The sequence below is a fragment of the Hypomesus nipponensis genome, chromosome 8 (assembly GCF_054491055.1).
Source record: "Hypomesus nipponensis isolate SF chromosome 8, ASM5449105v1, whole genome shotgun sequence".
NCBI lineage: Eukaryota > Metazoa > Chordata > Actinopteri > Osmeriformes > Osmeridae > Hypomesus > Hypomesus nipponensis.
This window is the reverse complement of record NC_140368.1, coordinates 11,487,403-11,503,673: the sequence shown is the minus strand read 5'-3', so window position 1 is coordinate 11,503,673 and position 16,271 is coordinate 11,487,403. Positions and strand designations below refer to the sequence as shown.

General features: G+C 50.4%; 1 protein-coding gene across 2 annotated transcripts in view; it reads left to right on the top strand.

The window, feature by feature from the left end:
- Positions 1–16,271, top strand: part of col11a1a (collagen, type XI, alpha 1a) — a 70,603-nt gene that overhangs the window by 36,773 nt on the left and 17,559 nt on the right. For both annotated transcript variants that reach the window (XM_084702831.1, XM_084702832.1), the window contains 17 exons: positions 454–498; positions 675–728; positions 1,061–1,105; positions 2,803–2,856; positions 3,048–3,155; positions 3,390–3,443; positions 4,993–5,046; positions 5,615–5,659; positions 5,955–6,008; positions 6,130–6,174; positions 7,421–7,474; positions 7,676–7,729; positions 10,799–10,852; positions 11,006–11,113; positions 12,563–12,652; positions 14,577–14,630; positions 16,069–16,176. In XM_084702831.1, coding sequence (XP_084558957.1) covers positions 454–498; positions 675–728; positions 1,061–1,105; positions 2,803–2,856; positions 3,048–3,155; positions 3,390–3,443; positions 4,993–5,046; positions 5,615–5,659; positions 5,955–6,008; positions 6,130–6,174; positions 7,421–7,474; positions 7,676–7,729; positions 10,799–10,852; positions 11,006–11,113; positions 12,563–12,652; positions 14,577–14,630; positions 16,069–16,176 — 1,080 coding nt within the window. The remainder of the gene's footprint in view (positions 1–453; positions 499–674; positions 729–1,060; positions 1,106–2,802; positions 2,857–3,047; positions 3,156–3,389; positions 3,444–4,992; positions 5,047–5,614; positions 5,660–5,954; positions 6,009–6,129; positions 6,175–7,420; positions 7,475–7,675; positions 7,730–10,798; positions 10,853–11,005; positions 11,114–12,562; positions 12,653–14,576; positions 14,631–16,068; positions 16,177–16,271) is intronic.

Below are 16,271 nucleotides of genomic sequence, written 5' to 3'. Positions count from 1 at the left end.
TCTGGGCCCTAAAGTCTGCTGTGTTACCTGTGTGTACTGTCACAGCCTCACGTGTCAGTTTGAACCACCAGGGGGGTATTCCAGAAAGCAAATTATGTGACATACCTGGGTAAGTTAACTCCCCAGCTGACATCCAGCGTTGTAGCAACATTGCCAGTAGGTTGCTGCAACATTGTGAATCAGCTGGTGGGTTAACTTACCTGGTTATGTGGCATAACCTGCTTTCTGGAATACCCCCCTGGTGTGCTGGTGAAAAGTCAGCCTCAGTAAACAAATATAAAACAGTTCGAATGAGCCCGAAGCGAACGCTGTTAAGGGCTCCATCACTCTGACACCAGCTGCTGCAGACCCACATGTAGCACAAAGTCAGACGGGACTTTCTCTGACTCGGTAGCCATGTAGCCGAATAAGTCATGTGACACGAGAGAGCTTGATTTCCGTCTGTTTTCGCAGGGTCATCCTGGAAAAGAGGGCCCTCCTGGAGAGAAAGGAGCTCTGGTGAGTAAACAGCATCCTTGACGGATGGATGGATTCATGGACGGGTGTACGAATCAGTCAGCCGATTGGAGGATAATATATTGTGCCAAATGAATCAAATGTAAAAAAAAGATCCATGCCTCCCAGTAATGCGGTCAGGCTGTCAGTGTTAGAAACATGTTGTCTTCCTCCTCCAGGGTCAGGCAGGGCCTCAGGGACCCGTCGGCTACCCAGGACCCCGTGGCGTCAAGGTACTGTGCACTCAAATCTCTCCATTTTTGTATTTGATTTCTACAGCCCTTTTTTCTAGCTGGTATCACAGAGGGCTTCACAGATGCCCACAGAGTGGCACCGATAAACAACCTGAACCCTCTCAGAAGAGAAAAAAAAACTCTCTCTCAGAGATAAACCAAAAGCGCTGAAACCATTCAGTCCCCTCATGTATATCTGAATATATAAATAAGGGGGAATGACAAAGGCACTCTCTTTGAAAAAAATGCCTTTATTGTCAAATAAATAGGGGTGTTGAAAAAAACAAGCAGCTTTCGTGTTTTGTTTGTAACATGCGGTTCTCCTTTCTCAGGGTGCTGATGGAGTCAGAGGCCTGAAGGGAGGAAAGGGAGAGAAGGTAAACAATCATTTATTAATTTGCTTGTTTGACGAGGGGAAAGGCCACGTAAGGCCGTGTCTACATGTGTACGGCTCAAGACGCTGCCTCCGCCTGTCAAGGCCGGGTTGAGGAGCGTGAGCCAGTGAACGGCGGTCGATGAAGGATCTCTCTCTCTCTCTCTCTCTCTCTCTCTCTCTCTCTCTCTCTCTCTCTCTCTCTCTCTCTCTCTCTCTCTCTCTCTCTCTCTCTCTCTCTGCTGGACAGTGTGTGAGCCTACTACAGAGGGTGGAAAGTCCCAAAAATATGAGAGTAAATCACGAAAATATGGGTATATATACGTATGTACGCAATACAAATAGGGGTTGAGGGTGTGCTTGAAAACAAGGTACTGGAGCCCAAACAAGTTTGAGAATCACTGAAGGGACCCTAAACCCTAGCATCCAAGCTGTTTAAGGATGGCATCGTGTAAGTCAATATGGAAAGTGCTCAGTGGAGACATGGTTGGGGGGGAGATAGCTTAGGGGAAGATTTGAACTTGAGTCAATACAACAAATCAAATCACCAGGACGAGTCGGGAACGGCGCCGAATGGGAAATGCAACAGCACCAAAGATCCGTCGGTGCCTTTGCTTCAAGCTGAGGAGGGAGGGGTGGGGGGGGAGATCCTCTCGCAGGGTGAGATGGATCGTGCAGCCACACACCGCGTTGAGACGAGAGCGTCGAGATCCCACCCTCGCTCCGCTACCCTGTGCCACACACCTCTTCACACTGCCTTTCATCTTGGTTGCTAGGAGACTATTTCAGCGCACATTCAAAGTCGGCTGTTGCTAGACAGCACAACACAACTGCTGTACGGAACATCGGAAAGTACACTGCCCTACTGTCCTGTTCCGTGATACACCCTCTACCTTCTGCGTCGGCAGTCGGTTTGGTAGTCGTACTTTAATTGACAGCCATCCCCTCAATAACAGCAACATACATCCACTGCTCCACGTGTAATCCTTGAGCGTTTGTTTGATGTGAAGATAGAAGGCGCCATGTCCTCAAGGTGTGAGGTGTTCTAAGGGTGTGTGCGTGTGTGTATGTGTGTGTGTGTGTGTTCTGAGCCTGGTGTGGTTTCCAGGGCACATGTGTCAAGACTCACAACACTGCATTATGTATCAGCAGCCACACAGCCAGGTGACAGACAGGAAGACAAAGGGGGAGAGGGAGGGGGGGGAGGAGGGAGGGAGGTAGAGACAGAGTTGGAGAGAGAGGGAAGAGGAGAGGGGGAGAGAACACAGACAATCAAAGTGAAAGTGAAAGACAGAGAGGTGAAGAGGGTATCTTTTTGATCTCATCACCCACAGCTGCTGGGAGAATGAGAATGATGTGGCTGAAATACACTTTTTTTAGAGCAGCAACACAGAGGCCGCGATTTGCGTTTGTCACTGTTCATCGTCATAACGTTTCTTGGGAAAAAAAGAAAAGAGATTTGCTTAATCAATTCTGATCGACAACTTAGTTCTCAGAATGTTTGGTGCTTTACCCGCTTTCACCAGCAGATGGCAGTAGCATATATTGGAAAGAAACACTGAACGCTGAACAATGAAAATGTTAAAAAGTGTCTTATTTTGTATCTTACGGGACCACTGTGTTTATTTGCTTCAGGAAAGGTTCATTGTGAAGGAGTAAATTCTGAGTAAGAGATGGTAACCCTGTTTTCTCCTGTGTTAGGGTGAAGATGGTTTCCCTGGTTTCAAGGGGGACATGGGACTCAAAGGTGACAGGGTGAGTGGACCAAAAGCACAGCCATTCACACTCCACATTCATCTGGTGTTCATCATCATCAACAATAGTGTGTGTGTACGTGTGTGTACGACTGAACACTGTGTGTGTGTATGGCGTGCGTGTGTTTGTGTATGGTATGCATGTGTGTGTACGTGTGTGTGGGTGTGTATGGTATGTGTGTGTGTGTGCAGGGAGAGCTGGGGATGCTGGGATCGCGTGGTGAGGACGGCCCAGAGGGGCCCAAGGGACGAGCGGGTCCAAACGGAGAGTCAGGCCCCATGGGACACGCTGGAGAGAAGGTACACACACACACACACACTCACACACACACATGCTGAAGATAAGGTAGCTACACACACTCACACATGCACACACAGCGTGCACACTATACTATATCATCAGCTATATCACGCTATACTAAACTGTGCTATAGTACACTGCACTGTGCTTACTACCATACTGTGCATTGCTCAAATGAGATCTGAGCCGTTATTCCTCTGAACTCCTATTGAACAGCCGTGCTCTGTTTTCAGGGGAAACTGGGAGTTCCAGGATTGCCAGGCTATCCAGGAAGACAAGGACCAAAGGTTTGTCAACAACACGCGCACGCAGGCACGCGCGCGCTCTGTGTACCGCGGCAACACAAGCCCACGCCGTCCATCATCCACGTTTAACACATCACAGTTCACATTGTTCTTTGATTCCGTGCTGACTCGGATTAAAAGATTAGCCACATGCCAGATGATGACATGGAATTCATTCACTCGGCCCGGGATCCTAGCAGACAGTAATTGATGTGCGAAGGCTGCCAACCTGGATGTTTAATAAGTGATCTGTTGAAGCGCTGCCATGGCGGTTTGAAAGAGGGACCACCGGGTGAAAGTCATGGTGGGGTCTGTAGTCCATCAAAGTGTTCGGAGCTTCCTCCATCACTGCCTCCTCTGGATTGGTTTGCCAAACAGTGTCTGAAGACGGGAATGTATGCATGTTGGAGAGAGAGAGAGAGAGAGAGAGAGAGAGAGAGAGAGAGTGGGAGAGAGAGAGAGAGAGAGAGACAGAGAGAGAGAGAGAGAGAGAGAAGAGAGAGAGAGAGAGAGAGAGTGGGAGAGAGAGTGGGAGTGGTAGTGGGAGAGAGAGAGAGAGAGAGAGAGAGAGAGAGAGAGAGAGAGAGAGAGAGAGAGAGAGAGAGAGAGAGATACTGTATAGAGAGAGTTGACATGTTGACCTGTTTTGAATGCTTCCAGTGCAGTCAGGACAGAGGGTTTGCTCACAGGTCAGTGTTTTGAACCTCTGAGAGCGTGACCGTCATCCATCACCACCAGCTACCCATCCCCAATCCCCAAAGTCCAAGTCTTTTATGGATTATTCGCACAGATCACACTCTGGAAATTGACATTCTTGCGGTGGGCCCGGCTACAGATAACATAAAAAAAGGTTCCTGATGCAAAATATTTTGCTAGAATATTAACTCGAATATGAACTCGAAGGTCTTACATTTAATTCATTGATTAATTCACGATATCACAAATTAACTACAATACACGTTTATTTAACTAAAATACATATTTTTTGTATAAGACACGAGGGACGTATGTTCATTCGTACAGTTTACAGAAACAGATGTCCTTTCTATGGATGTTTGTGTTTACACTCAGCATTTGTTGCATTTATATACTTTCACATCCACAAACAGGAGTGTGTGTACGTGTGTGTGTGTGTGTGTGTGTGTGTGTGTGTGTGTGTGTGTGTGTGTGTGTGTGTGTGTGTGTGCGTGCGTATTCCCTACCCACCATGTCAGTGCATTCTGTGGAAAGTCTGGATCATTCAGCAAACTCGAAGTGCTCCTCTAGTCTGCGTAACCTCATAGTGATGGGCTCGTCCAGTCAGTGGGGCTCTCTCCGAGACACAGACACACAGAGACACACAGACACACAGACACACAGACACACAGACACACAGACACACAGACACACAGAGACACAGACACACAGACACACAGACACAGAGACACAGACACACACAGACACAGAGACACAGAGACGAGCTGACAGAGGCAGCCTCAATGTCTCCAGCCGTCTCTCATCCACATGCACACCGTGGCCAGCTGCCCTCTGAATCTGCTGCTCTGACCCGCAGGGTTCATCTGGATTCCCTGGGTTCCCGGGAGCCAATGGAGAAAAAGGAGCCAGGGTAAGATGGATCGAATGCCCCTCCCTCCTCCACCGCCTTCTTCCCCCTCTCCCTCGTCCCCTCCTCTCATTTCTCACCCCCTCCCTCAACCCTCCCCTCTCCTCTCCTCTCCCTCCCTTCCCTCTCCCCCCGTCCCTTCATCCCCCTCTCCCTTCCACCCTCGCCCCTTCCCCCCGTCATCCACAGGTTTCATATTTTCTCTTTCCTTTGGAGTGTGGCATGCACACTGCATCATAACACCGCACAAAAGGAAATGGATTTCCCATTGTAAAAGCATCTATATGATGAGCTTGCACGAATAAAGCACCGAGCCCAAATCAATGCGGCGAGGAACAAAAGATGCTGAAACGATTTGTGTTCCCTTGGTGAATTCTCCTCCGTCACCCCAGCCTGCCGGAGGAGCGCACACACAGCTCGGACCGCTGAAAAGAAACTGCTCCATGTGTGTCCGCTGTGTATTTCCTTGTTTTCGGCGAATCGCCTCGGTGACGTGGGAGCCCGATGGCTCAGTACGTCTCTCCATGACCTCCGTCTGACCTGAATTGTCTCTCTCTCTCGTCCGTGACAGGGTGTAGCGGGCAAGCCAGGTCCAAGGGGGCAACGAGGTCCTACGGTACGTCCCCCTCGGTGACGACAAAGCTGTCTGATGTCACTCTGTCACATACTGTCCAAATGAGTACTGTGTACATTTGCATGTACACCATCCCAACCACTTTCCCAGTGGTGGGATTATACTTCAATCCTCACAAGTGGCTCAGCTACTTCTTAACGACCACAAAACACCGAAACACGCCTATATACGTGGTCGGGTAGCTTTTGGACAAACACCCACATCTACCACTGGTTCATGGTGACCCGGGGACCAGTCTGGATCTGACCCCTGCCCCTGTCTCTCCTGTCCCCCTCAGGGTCCACGTGGTGCTCGGGGGGCGCGAGGTCCAACAGGCAAGCCAGGCCCTAAGGTAAGGCCCGCTCCATCCGGCCCCATCCCAGGTGTGCTTGTGACCGGACGGTCCCTGTGTGTCGGTGCGAGGGTGGAGGACTCCGGGGCTCATGTGTGCTCTTCTCCTGTGTGTGTTTCAGGGCACAGCGGGCAACGACGGTCCCCCCGGCCCGCCTGGTGAGAGAGTAAGTCCCTCCACACGGCTGTCACGCGACGGGCTTTGTATGGGGAAATGGCTTGGTAAAGAAGCGTTTAGCGCGTGTGTGTGTGGGGGTGGGGGGGGGAGGGTGTGTGTGTGTGTGTGTGTGTGTGTGTGTGTGTGAGTAGAGGGGCTGGTGTTCGATACGGGAAACAATTATGGATCAATTATATCATTGCTGGGCACTTGGTGCTGGAGTCATTTACAGTCAGGCTGTGTTATGGGCTCCTGCCATGGGCTGAATCAATTGTGCTGTGGTTGTATTAGTGCTCTCGCATCTCCCCCCCTCTCTCTCTCCGTCTCTTTCTCTCTTCACTCCCTCTGTCTTCATCTCTCTCTCTCTCTTTCTATCCTCATCTCTCCCTCTCTTTATCTCTCTCCTCCTCCTCATCTCTCTCTCTCCGTCTCCCTCTTTTGCCGTCTCTTCATCTCTCTTCATCTCCCCCCCCTCCCTCCTCGCTCTCCCGCCTTTTCCCTCCCCTTTTCTTTTCCTTCCTCTTCACCTCTCCTTGTTTCTCTGAGACGTCCCGCCTGTATCTGCAGCATCGGTTGAGCTCCCTGGATGCACTCAGCCAAGACATTGTAACAGAAGGGGGTATCTCAGAGTCCTCTTATCAAGCATGGAACAGTTCTTCCATGAAGTGCTTTCATGTCTCCCCGTATTCACAACCACCTTTTCAGGCTTTAGATTCGCGTCTTCCCAGATAGACAGTATATCGTATTCTACTTCATGTGCACCCGCCGCGTGTCCCACCTTCTGACTGCCGGGCTGTTCATCTCTCGTGTTCCAGTATGCGTTGCCTGTATTCTGAGGCCAATGTGTTATGATAGAACACTTTGGCCTCATGATTGCCTTTTTCATTAGCTAATGCTCAGGCATCATCTCTTCATCAGGACACAGGCTGGGTCTGTCCTCGTCTGTCCTCACCAGACAGGCTGCAAGGCTGTCTCCGGAGTGTTCAATTAAGACTCCGCCCGCACAGCGCCATAGACTCCTCCCACACGTTTCCTTTGACCCCTCCCACATATCTTGTTCGATTCCTCCCACAGATCACTTTAGACTCCTCCCACAGACATTCTTAGACTCCTCCCTCATACCACATGAGACTCCGCCCACATAGCATCATAGGCTCCTCCCTTGTTCCCCATCAGACTCCGCCCACATAGCTCCATAGACTCCTCCCATGGACCCATTTTCTTCCTCTTCCTCACTGTTCATCTGTTCTTTCCAGGGACCTCAAGGACCCCAGGGCCCAGTGGGCTTCTCAGGACCTAAGGGCCCCCCTGTAAGTGTTCACCCGCCACAACAACCGCACGGTACCCTCTCAAACACTGTATTATTCTCGATGAGCTCTGTGACCATCCTTAGCCAGCTAGTTCTCGAGCGTTAACCTCTAGTTTACATAAGAAACCCAGCTCCGCCGATCAAGGACAGTGTTACTCTTCCTGTGTTCCTCCTCTAACGATCTCCTCTCTCCGCGACTCAGGGACCTCCTGGGAAGGACGGTCTGCCCGGACACCCTGGCCAGCGTGGAGAGACGGTGAGTGTCCCCGGCCACGCCCCCTCCCAGAGCTGTCACGCCCCTGAGCACCCCCCGGTCGCTTGTCTCCACCGGTCACTTCCCTCCAGACGTGGAAGCGTTAGACGCCTCGTTGTTTCCAGGGCGGCGGTGGGGTATCCAAACCCCCCCGCACCTCGTTGTCTTAACTTTTCACACCTGGTGGGACTTGACCGCGGGAGGTAGCTGGCGTTTGTTGCGCCGCGGAGCCAGGAGTTCGACAGCTCGCTTCAGGTTGTTGGAACGTGTTTAAGGCTGCGGGTGTGGAGGGAGGGGAGGGTGGCGTCTTCTGCAAGCGACGACAGCGACGCTGATTCCAGCTCGCTGAGAAGCGAGCGCTTGCAAATTCCCGTCGCTCAAATGAGGTTCCTTTCGGCACGAAAAGACACGTCACGCGCCCGACCGGAGGGCTCCCGTTTCGGTCGGGCTTCCTCTCCCGTCTCGGATGCCAGATGCTTTTGGATGGAGAACCCCGTGCGGCGCCTGCGGCGTTCGCCAGAGCAGAACGCCGCTGGGGCCAGGAGGGCTGGAGCCGTCTCGGGCAGGTCTGCCCGCGGGTCTAGCTCGGCCCCATCTCACTTCGCATGACGCCTGACGGACACACGCACGCGCACACACTCAGGAGGCTAGAGTCATTACAGCCAGATGGGTTGGCGTGTGTATCAGTTCAGCTCGTTGAGGAGCGACATGAATCCCCAAGCCTTGAGCAGACCTCCTGATCACACTGATCACCAGTAGCTGCATGCTGAACTTCCTTCAAAAAACGATGGCGGCAAATCGTCATTATCGCATTAGACAGATAGGCATCATGTAGATAAAACACAATAGTAGCTTTACTGACATATTGTATCTGGTGGTGTCAAATCGGTCTCAGGGAATGGGCCAGAGTCTGAGATTGCACCCAGCAATGCTTTGCATTTGTCCGCCTCAATTTGTTTAGTCTGGGAAGGCAATGAAGGTTGTTAAAAGCCTGACGGAGCATCCCACCAATCGTTAAAGTTTCCCTTCCGTCTATCTCTTTCCCCAAATGACACATTAAAACTGAGTATGTTGTCGCGCACACTCACTCGCATGCACTCTCACACACACTTCCACTCACACACATTCACAGTCGCACACACTCTCTCTCTCTCTCTCTCTCTCACTCACACAAAAACACACAACTCCTCCCCTCCACAGTCTCACTCTCATTCCGATGACATCGATAAAGAGTGTTCATTAAGATGTTTACGACACCAAATTTATCACCCAGTAAACAGATATGCGGAGCGCCCAAAAGGAGAATTGATCACTGCCGTTAAACTCCTCGCCCGAGGCAGAGATCCGACCATTCCGAGCTCTAGTCAAGGAACCGTTTAGCTGAAATAGAGATCGAATTCTAACCGTCTTTGATTCACTGCTTGGCCTGTAATGCTATCTGTGGATCCCTTCCCCTAACATTACCTGATTGTAAATCATTAGGCCACCTCACGCTTATGCATCCGAGATTACGGTGGAACACAATCATCCACTGCCGCCATATAAAAACAAAACAAAAAAAACAATCCCACAACTGGGTATGAATAACAGGAGCGAAACAGTCTTTGTTCTTCTGAAACCCAGGTGCTGTTTGTCCCTCTGTGTGGGTGCGTGCTGGGCCCGTGTGCTGCCCCTCCCCCCTCTCTCTCTCTCTCTCTCTCTCTCTCTCTCTCTCTCTCTCTCTCTCTCTCTCTCTCTGTCTCTCTCTGTCTCTCTCTCCCTCTCCCAGTTAGACGATGTGTGTTTTGTGTCGCCCATTGATCATGTCCGTTTAATTGGGCCTCCACTCACTCCATGTTGTCCGCGGCCTTTGTTAGATGATTGAAAGCTCTGAGGTGTGCGTTCTGCCGGGGGAAACATGCAAAGCGCACACAGAGTTCTTCACTAACAGGACAATCAATGAACCCGGTGGAGGGCCTCTTTGATCTGGCAGCTCGTTGGGATGTTGATGGCGGTTCTGACCGGTTCCATCTCCCCACCTGATGATGGTCGGTGTCCCGTCAGCGTCGAGTCCTCTCGAGATATGACGGAAATACTCACCGGGAACCTCGGGATTCAATCGATGGCGAGAGGGTCACATTTCAGGGGTGCGCTTGATTTGCATGCAGTGACTCGTGGGGGTGATGCGTGAGCTCGCTGTCTGATGGTGGAATCCGTGTCACGCTGAACGCAAGCGCGCAATCACAGACTCGCGACTGTCGAATCAAGTCGGCCTTCCTGGCTGCTGTGTCGAAATCAAGCGCACCGCTGAAAGCCGATCACTCAATCTGTCTGCTTCTGATTGAACATCTGCATTTGTCAACGGCCCCAAAAGATTGTCCTTTGTAAGACCTTTGTTTGTTGCCTAAAGTTTGTTGCTTTGTGTCCGTACTGTTGTCCCGTGTGTGCTGAGTCATGACTTCACTGCTAACACAGCTGCGGCGCTCCTGAAGTAGTTGCTTGTGTGCCACACTAACTTTGTTATTGCAGCAAAGGCCCGTGGGTAAAGTGCATCGCGTTTGACCTCAAGGTCATACGATGTGTCATCTTACTCCTCGGGGTGAGGTGGTTCTGTAAGTAAGCGACAGTGGCAATAAAGTTTTTTCAAAAAACAAAGCCCCCTGAATCTACACACTGAACAGGGCTGAACATGGAAATGAACACATCATCTTTGGGTATTCGTTTTTTAGAATCGGTTTTCATAACATAACTGTTAAAAAACGGAATAAAATAAACTAAAAAATATATAATAATATCCAATATCTAAGTTTATATGTTGTACGATATTCTGTTTGCACATGTGCAGTTAGGGTTTGAAAGCAAAATAGCAACAGTTTTCCCTATTCACATGACTTTCCATCCACCCATTAAAACAGTCCACTCAAAGGATCCTACGTAAATGCACACAACGCTAACTCTCAAACCCTCAGCCTATTGAAACTAGTGGATGGAAAAGACCAATCAGAAGAAGGCATGAGCATTGGTGTGAGTGTGTGTCACATGGATGTATCTTCCAATCAGGTTCCAGTCTGACTCAGGTGTTGTGTCCTGCAGGGATTCCAAGGGAAGACAGGCCCACCTGGACCAGGAGGCGTGGTCGGCCCTCAGGTGAGTATCCCTCTCACCAGCTCTCCGCCAATCAGCGGTATTCAGCGATTAACCAATCAGAAGCCACAGCAGTCCCCGGTATTCACGTAGAAACAGCCCAGGCACCTTCAGGGTCGTGTGACTGATGTCGGTTACCCATAATACCCCTGACAGGGTCCCACCGGAGAGACCGGCCCTGTGGGAGAGAGAGGCCACCCCGGGCCCCCAGGCCCACCTGGAGAACAGGGCCTACCTGGTGCCGCTGGCAAGGAGGGAGCCAAGGTGAGAAGCAGCCGTGTGGGAGGGGTTGGTGACCAGGGGCGGGGCTTTGTTTTCAAATGTGGGTGGGATAGCTTTACCTGAGGATCTGTTTAATATCATTGTCTTCCTAAAATGTTGGGGTTGGGGTGGAGATGGCTGTCAGGCTGGTGTTAAAGCAGGGAGAGTGTGTGGGTGTCCTGGGGTCGGTACCGAGAAGGACACCTCTGAATTCTTCTTCTGTTTTGTCGACACGAGCACAAATGAACGCCGAGCCAAGACAAACACGAAATACCCGACGGTTGTCCCAGAATGACCCGATGATTGACTTCCTCCTCCTTGTGGTGTTTCGTCAGCCAGGCGGCGAAACCACCCAGGGTTTGGGGAGCGAAGGGGGAGTTAGTTCCCTCCCTGGCTGGCCATATCATAGCCTATTAAAAGCAGACAGTGGCCATTTTGAAGAAGGACGGTCTTATTCAAAATAGGTCTCCAAAGCCCCAAGGCCACCACCACCACCTCCCCCCCCCTCCTCCCCCTCCCTGTCTCCGACTTTCATTTTCTCCCTCTCCTCGGAAAGGAGACAGTTTAATCAGGTCCATCTGCTACCTCCAGACCCTCTGCCACTCACAGCCCACCTCGGCTCCCCGTCTGGGGTTTCCTCATCAATATTCCAGGGGCAGCTCTGGGAACGTCTTGGCAGAGAAGCCCAAATCCTCTTATACTACCGGAGCCTACTTTTTCTGCCTCGGAGTTAGCAGATAAAGACTAGACTGCTTATACAACGGGGAGGGGAAAGGGGTTGCACTTTGAAGTTATGCTGAAAAGTGCCATTGTTTTTCCTTTAATTATGTAAAAAAAAAACGAAATTGCGTGCCAGTAGCAGTATGCGTTGTTGTGTCATAATTGGTTGTCTCTAGTGAGTATAATCAGGGTAACTTTCAATGCTAACCTCCACAGAGCTACAGCACCAGGCAGCGATGCTGTAGTTACTAGCTCTGTTTGTGTTTACTTTATAGTCCCGCAGCGAACCGTTCTCCCCCTGCGGAGGTGTTTTAATTATTCCCGACTAATTGAATTTTTTGCGGGGTCTGCTTTTGAAATGCAGTGCCTATCTCTCGTGGAAATTACAGCAAAAACTAAATAGTGGGTGTTGCTCATTGGCCTGAGTTGCCGTGGACGACTCATCTTTGGGCAGAAGAGAGCCAGGACACTGATGTAAATCATGCCCTTGAAATAATGGTGGTTGCCAGTCCTAATCCCTTTTATTAAAAAACATGTTTATGTGACATTTGGAAGAATATATCATCGAGAAAATATAAAAAATACCACATGAGACAGAAGTCAATTAGCCATGTTTGGCATGGTACCTTAGTGGTAATAGCTGAGGTGCAGTATTGGGTGTGTTGTTGTGTACGTACTGGTATTGTGGTGCACTGGGACGGGTTTTAACTCCTCTTGTGTGTTTCTCCTCAGGGAGACCCAGGCCCTCAGGGAGCAGCAGGGAAGGATGGCCCAGCCGGACTCAGAGGGTTCCCAGGAGAGAGAGGACTTCCTGGAGCAACGGTAAGAACCGCCCCACCAGCACCAACACTTGTCTTTCAAAGGTTCCCCCCCCCCCCCCCCGGTCTCCATGTTATCTGTAGAAACCTAACCGAAGATCCACTTACTGCAAATGAACCAGGACCTTTCCAGAAGTTTTCACCTCATTAAATATGCTGAGTTCATCCGATCAGTCCACTGTGGGGGAAATTCAAAGTGGCGTCTTACAAATGAACAGGCATGGAATAGTTTTGTGCGTCTGAAACCAACTAAGTCTTTTAATGCCGCAATGCATCATGGTCACCTACTTCAGTGGAAACAAATTGCCGGCCAGGATTCAGGTTCAACCCAAGGACTTTTTCAACGAGCACTTTTGAGTGAGATATATTAGTTTTTTTTTTATATTGTTTGCATTATTTATTCAATTAATAATTAAAAAGTAAATGTTGCCAATTTGGCGAGTGGAGCTAAATTGTGAGGGTGGCTGTTGTAGCATCCAAGGTCAGCCTCTGCAGGCAACACGAGGACTGATTGTTTTCTACTGGTGTAATTTACTCCTGCACACAGCGCACCGAGAGACTCATTACTGAGACTGCCATGTGTGCTGGGCCTAAGGGAACTGCTTACACACACGCACACACACCTACTCACACACACACACATACACACCCAAAAGGCTCTCCGACACACACCCAGACACCGCACGCAGTCAGACACACACACTACACTCAGTCAGACACAGACACACACACCACACGCAGTCAGACACAGACACACACACTACACTCAGACAGGCACACACTACAGAGTTGCACACTCTGGTCATATCTACAATCCCTTGCAAATGCATGGCAGACACACACACACACACACATACCCACAAAACGAATGATACATGGTGCATTACACAAACCAACTCTACTGTGTTGTACAGTACACACATAAACACACACATAAACATACACACACACACACACACACATGCCTGCAGACTTGTTTATTTCAGCACTTCTATTTTACTGCACATTTGATGAGAGAGTGCCTGAGGGGAAAATATGGGCCAGTAAATACCTGCTCTGAGACGAGCTCAACAAACAAGCAACCTTGCTCTCACCTCAGCCTCACCCTCTCCCCCCCTCACCTCACCCTCTCTCCACCGTCACCTCACCCTCTCCCCCTCAACCTCTCTCTACCCTCACCTCACCCTCTCCCCCCACAACCTCTCTCTACCCTCACCTCAACCTCTCCCCCCACAACCTCTTCCTCTCTCTCCCCTCACCTCACCCTCTCCCCCCCCCTCACCTCAACCTCTCTCTACCCTCACCTCAACCTCTCCCCCCACAACCTCTTCCTCTCTCTCCCCTCACCTCACCCTCTCTCCCCCCTCAACCTCTCCCTCTCTCTACCCTCACCTCACCCTCTCCTTCTCTCTTCTCCTCTCCAAAAAATGCCTTAGAGCTGCAACTTTTATTTCCCTCACGTACTCTTACTTGCATTGCATAAGCCCCCCCCCGTAAGTGTTAAGTAAGCTGTCTCAGTGTATGAAGATCTCTGAGTTGGACCGTGATCCATATCAAGTCCCTTCAGCCGAGGGGAGAGCTCTCAGAACAATTTCCCAGCATCTTTAGCAGACGTCTGCTGAGAGGGACGGAAAGCGAGCAGCTCCCGTCAGCTTCTCTGCACTAGGCCCTGGTCAGACACACTCTGTTCCAGCGGTCTCACAATGATCTCTGAAGGGAATCCATCTGCAGACTGCGTTGTGCGTGCGGCCCATACATGTCTGTGCTCTGAGAAACAAAACAAGAAAAAGAGCGTTGAGGTGGTCATGTCACTTGTGCAAGACTCCCCTGACAACGACGGCGGGTGTGCTTCAGACAAGGGGACTGTGTTTTTTCTGGGTGAGCTGTTTGAGTGAGTAACCGTGCGTGTCTCCGTTGTGTTGTTCCAGGGTCCTGCTGGCCTGAAGGGAGGAGAAGGCCCCCAGGGTCCCCCTGGCCCGGTGGTGAGTGCCTCACCGTCATGGTTACCCCGTTGTCATGGTTACCTCGTTGCCATGGTTACCTCATCGTCGATGTAGACCTGTATCTCTAAAGGGCAGTGTGAACAGAAGACAGCAGCGTTTAGTTTCTCAAAACTAACTTCCTCTGAGAGTTCAGGCTTGGGTCCAGGTAATTGATTTTGAACTGAAGATGACAAAGTAAATGTGCCGGCAAAGCCTTTTAAGATAAAACATTTGGCTTGTGTCTCTCAATTTAGAGAGTAGACTGTGGATCAGCTGTTGATTTTATGATGGAATACTTATTTAATAATTTATTTTGGGTGAAACCCAGTGTCAAATATATACAGGTAATCAAATGAATACCTCTATAGAACTCAGACGTATGACAGAACTATTGTGTGTATAGGTAAGATATAAATTCAACTTGACTGCTTATGAATCTGTGTTCCCAAGGTGTGTGTCTCATTATCATCCTAACTGCCTTACAGTCCTTCGGTTTCATTTTTTTTTTTACTAAGAAATGACTGCAGTCACAGTTCACCACACTTCAATCACTTAGCGCACAGAGTTTCATCATCGGAGCAATCATGCGCAAGGTAGATTGGTCTAGGATTCTGATTGTTTACCCCCCGTCGACCGCCGCCTGGGAACTAAGCCCCTCCCACACAGCCCTCCATCCATCCTCCCCTCACCCCCCCTTGCCTCCCTCCCTCCCTCCCGTGTCCACGCGGTGACTCACCCCGTCTGGCTCGGGCGGCCAGCTCACGCTCGGCGAGCCTGTTCCCGCCATCCGGCGAGCTCTCCCAAGATCCGCTCTCCGTCTTGTCAGAAAGCAGAAAAAGAGGCATTGTTTCATTGTGCAAACTGAACAACAGGTCTCTGTCAGGGCCATCAGGCTCTCGTTAGACGAGCTAGCTTCTCTCAGTATTCACATCACTCGGGTCCAGGTGAAGGCTTTCTGCTCCCCTAGCTCTCCCTTCTCCCATAATGTATTAAGACGAGGAATGACCAGCTAGCGAACGAGCAAGAGTGGTTTTTGAAGTGGGACCCATGTCTCACGGCTAAAAGCAGCCCAGAAGTGCAGGATAAGAAGTTCTAAATATGCCGCGTGGAAATAGGAGCTTTTGTGTTTTACGCTTTTGAGTTTTTCTTTTTCCTCCCAGACCCATTAGCAGTGAACATCAGAGGCGAAGTTTGTTTTGTAAATATCCTGAAAGGAAAGTTTGCATCCATGATGTGTGTTTTCAATTGAACGACGGGGCTGACAGAATGCTGAAGTAGATGTGGTCGAACCAAAAACCACCGTATTGGACGAATCTTTTATGTGAGCTCATCGGTTCAACTTTCTCCTCCTTTCAAATATACACTCATGCTCACACACTCATGCTTTTACTGACACATACACACACACACACACACACACCTGCTCACACACACACAGGGTTCCCCTGGTGAAAGAGGAGCTGCTGGAACTGCAGGACCAATCGGCTTGTCCGGTAGGACTGGCCCCCAGGGCCCCCCGGGACCTGCTGGAGAGAAAGGAGCGCCCGTAAGTACCCCTCACCCCCTCCCTTCCTCCCTTTGTTTGTCTCCCCTCACCCCCTCCCTCAATCCCTCGCCCCTCCTCCCCCCTCCCTCCCTCAC